General features: G+C 41.7%; 1 protein-coding gene across 1 annotated transcript; it reads right to left on the bottom strand.

The window, feature by feature from the left end:
* On the bottom strand, positions 1–1265 carry LOC125504628 (large neutral amino acids transporter small subunit 1-like; the record flags this gene model as incomplete). The annotated part of the gene is given in 5 exon segments (XM_048666893.1): positions 1–595; positions 656–730; positions 783–879; positions 938–1165; positions 1221–1265. Coding segments are annotated over 5 exon segments (766 nt in total), but the record flags the coding sequence as incomplete, so codon positions are not given.
* Positions 1266–1641: the final 376 nt, after the last annotated feature.

Raw genomic sequence — 1641 nt, 5'->3', positions numbered from 1 at the left:
CTAAGCAACATTCTTGCCAAATTGAAGAGTTTTTAGGGCTTTAGGCCGTTGTGGAAAACTTCAAAAACTGATTGTTCGCCACGATCCAAAACTCTTCAGTTCCAAGCAAGAATAAAAACCTCAGAAACCCAAACCTTGACAGTTCTTAGTTAAAAAACCAATTAGTCCTCACTTCCCAATCAGACTCTTATTTAATTAAATAGTACATGTAGCAAAGGAAAAACATCAACATTTCTCAAACTTTTGTCAAGAAACATTGTCCCTTTCGTGCGCTTTACACCGACGATTTCTTAGCCTTACCAACAACCACCAAAACTTTCTGAATCAACACCGTGATGAAACACAAACCACTTTGGAACCAAACCGGTTTGTTAGTCCAGGCGATGCATAAGAAGTACACAGGAACCGAGGAAAGTATCATCAAAACGCCCATTCCTGTTTCATAAGGACTCGCTATCATTGGCACCACTGTAACGAAGATCGTTGCTAAAATGTACGAAATGGGCCAGAAGAGGTTGACTTTGATGGGCCGTTCCAGATCTGGACGCTTCCAACGCAACCAGGGCAGGCAGAGGACCGAAACCCCTATACTCAACTGGAAGGGAGAATGATTTATTTTACCTCACCTAATCTGGTAAGCCCGATGTGAACTTACCCAAGTTGCAAAGCCCACGTAGTTTATCAAGGCTCCGATGTCGGAGACAGTCAAATAGAGCATTGATAGCAACGCCTGGAACAAGGAGCGAATGAAAACGTTGAAGAATCGGGGGAAACTTCCCTACCATAGCCAGAACAGATGGAGCTGGAGTGAGCCTTTGCGCTTGGATCATTGTGAGCAGTTCAGGCATTTGTCCGTTGCAGGCGCCAGCATAGAACAGTCTGGAAAACGACTTCAGTAGCCACAAAGATTCGCATTTAATTTTCCTAAATAAAACACCTGGAAGACGTAAGAAGGATCCCGTTGACTGCGCCAAATGTGGACAGCGCCACAAACACCGGAATGGACAAGGCAAAAGGGCCGAAAAGTTTGTTAGCAAAAGTGACTGCAACAGCATTCGACTCCAAAATCTCCTCGGGCGATAAAGTCGTGTAAAATGCAATGTTGGTCAGCACGTAGACTACAGTGACCAAAGTGCACGATATCGCTATGGCCAGGGGAAGATTTCTGCAAAAAAATTAGAAGCTGAAAAGTCAATGGTAAGTCGATGGATGCGCCTTACCTGACAGGGTCTTTGAGCTCTTCAATAATGAAGTTCAAGTAGTTCCTGAAAAATTCGGTTTTGGTTAAATAGCTATTAAAGTGAGGAAACTGTTTCAGGATCTGATAAAAGTGAGGGACGTTTTTCAGTAGTTGATGAAAGTGTTTCAGTAGCTGATGAAAGTGAGGAGAGTGTGCTTAAAATGCACATATTTCCAGTACGAAAACAAGTTCTATTCACAGATATTTGGAGTAGCAATGGGTTCTCCCATAGCAGCAACAATTGCAAATTTGGTAATGGAAAATTTGGAAGAACAAACAATATCTAAATTAAACTATAAATGTGAATTTTTAAACGATATGTGGATGACTGCATAATGTGCCTCCCAAAAGACAAAATTCAATATACACTAGATAAGTTTAATGCCTTTCATGACACCCTA

Source organism: Dendroctonus ponderosae, unplaced genomic scaffold (genome assembly GCF_020466585.1).
Source record: "Dendroctonus ponderosae isolate FM_Combo_2020 unplaced genomic scaffold, Dpon_F_20191213v2 Dpon_F_20191213_5, whole genome shotgun sequence".
In the NCBI taxonomy this organism is placed as follows: domain Eukaryota; kingdom Metazoa; phylum Arthropoda; class Insecta; order Coleoptera; family Curculionidae; genus Dendroctonus; species Dendroctonus ponderosae.
The sequence above is the reverse complement of the archived record's forward strand: the minus strand, read 5'-3'. Positions and strand labels throughout refer to the sequence as shown.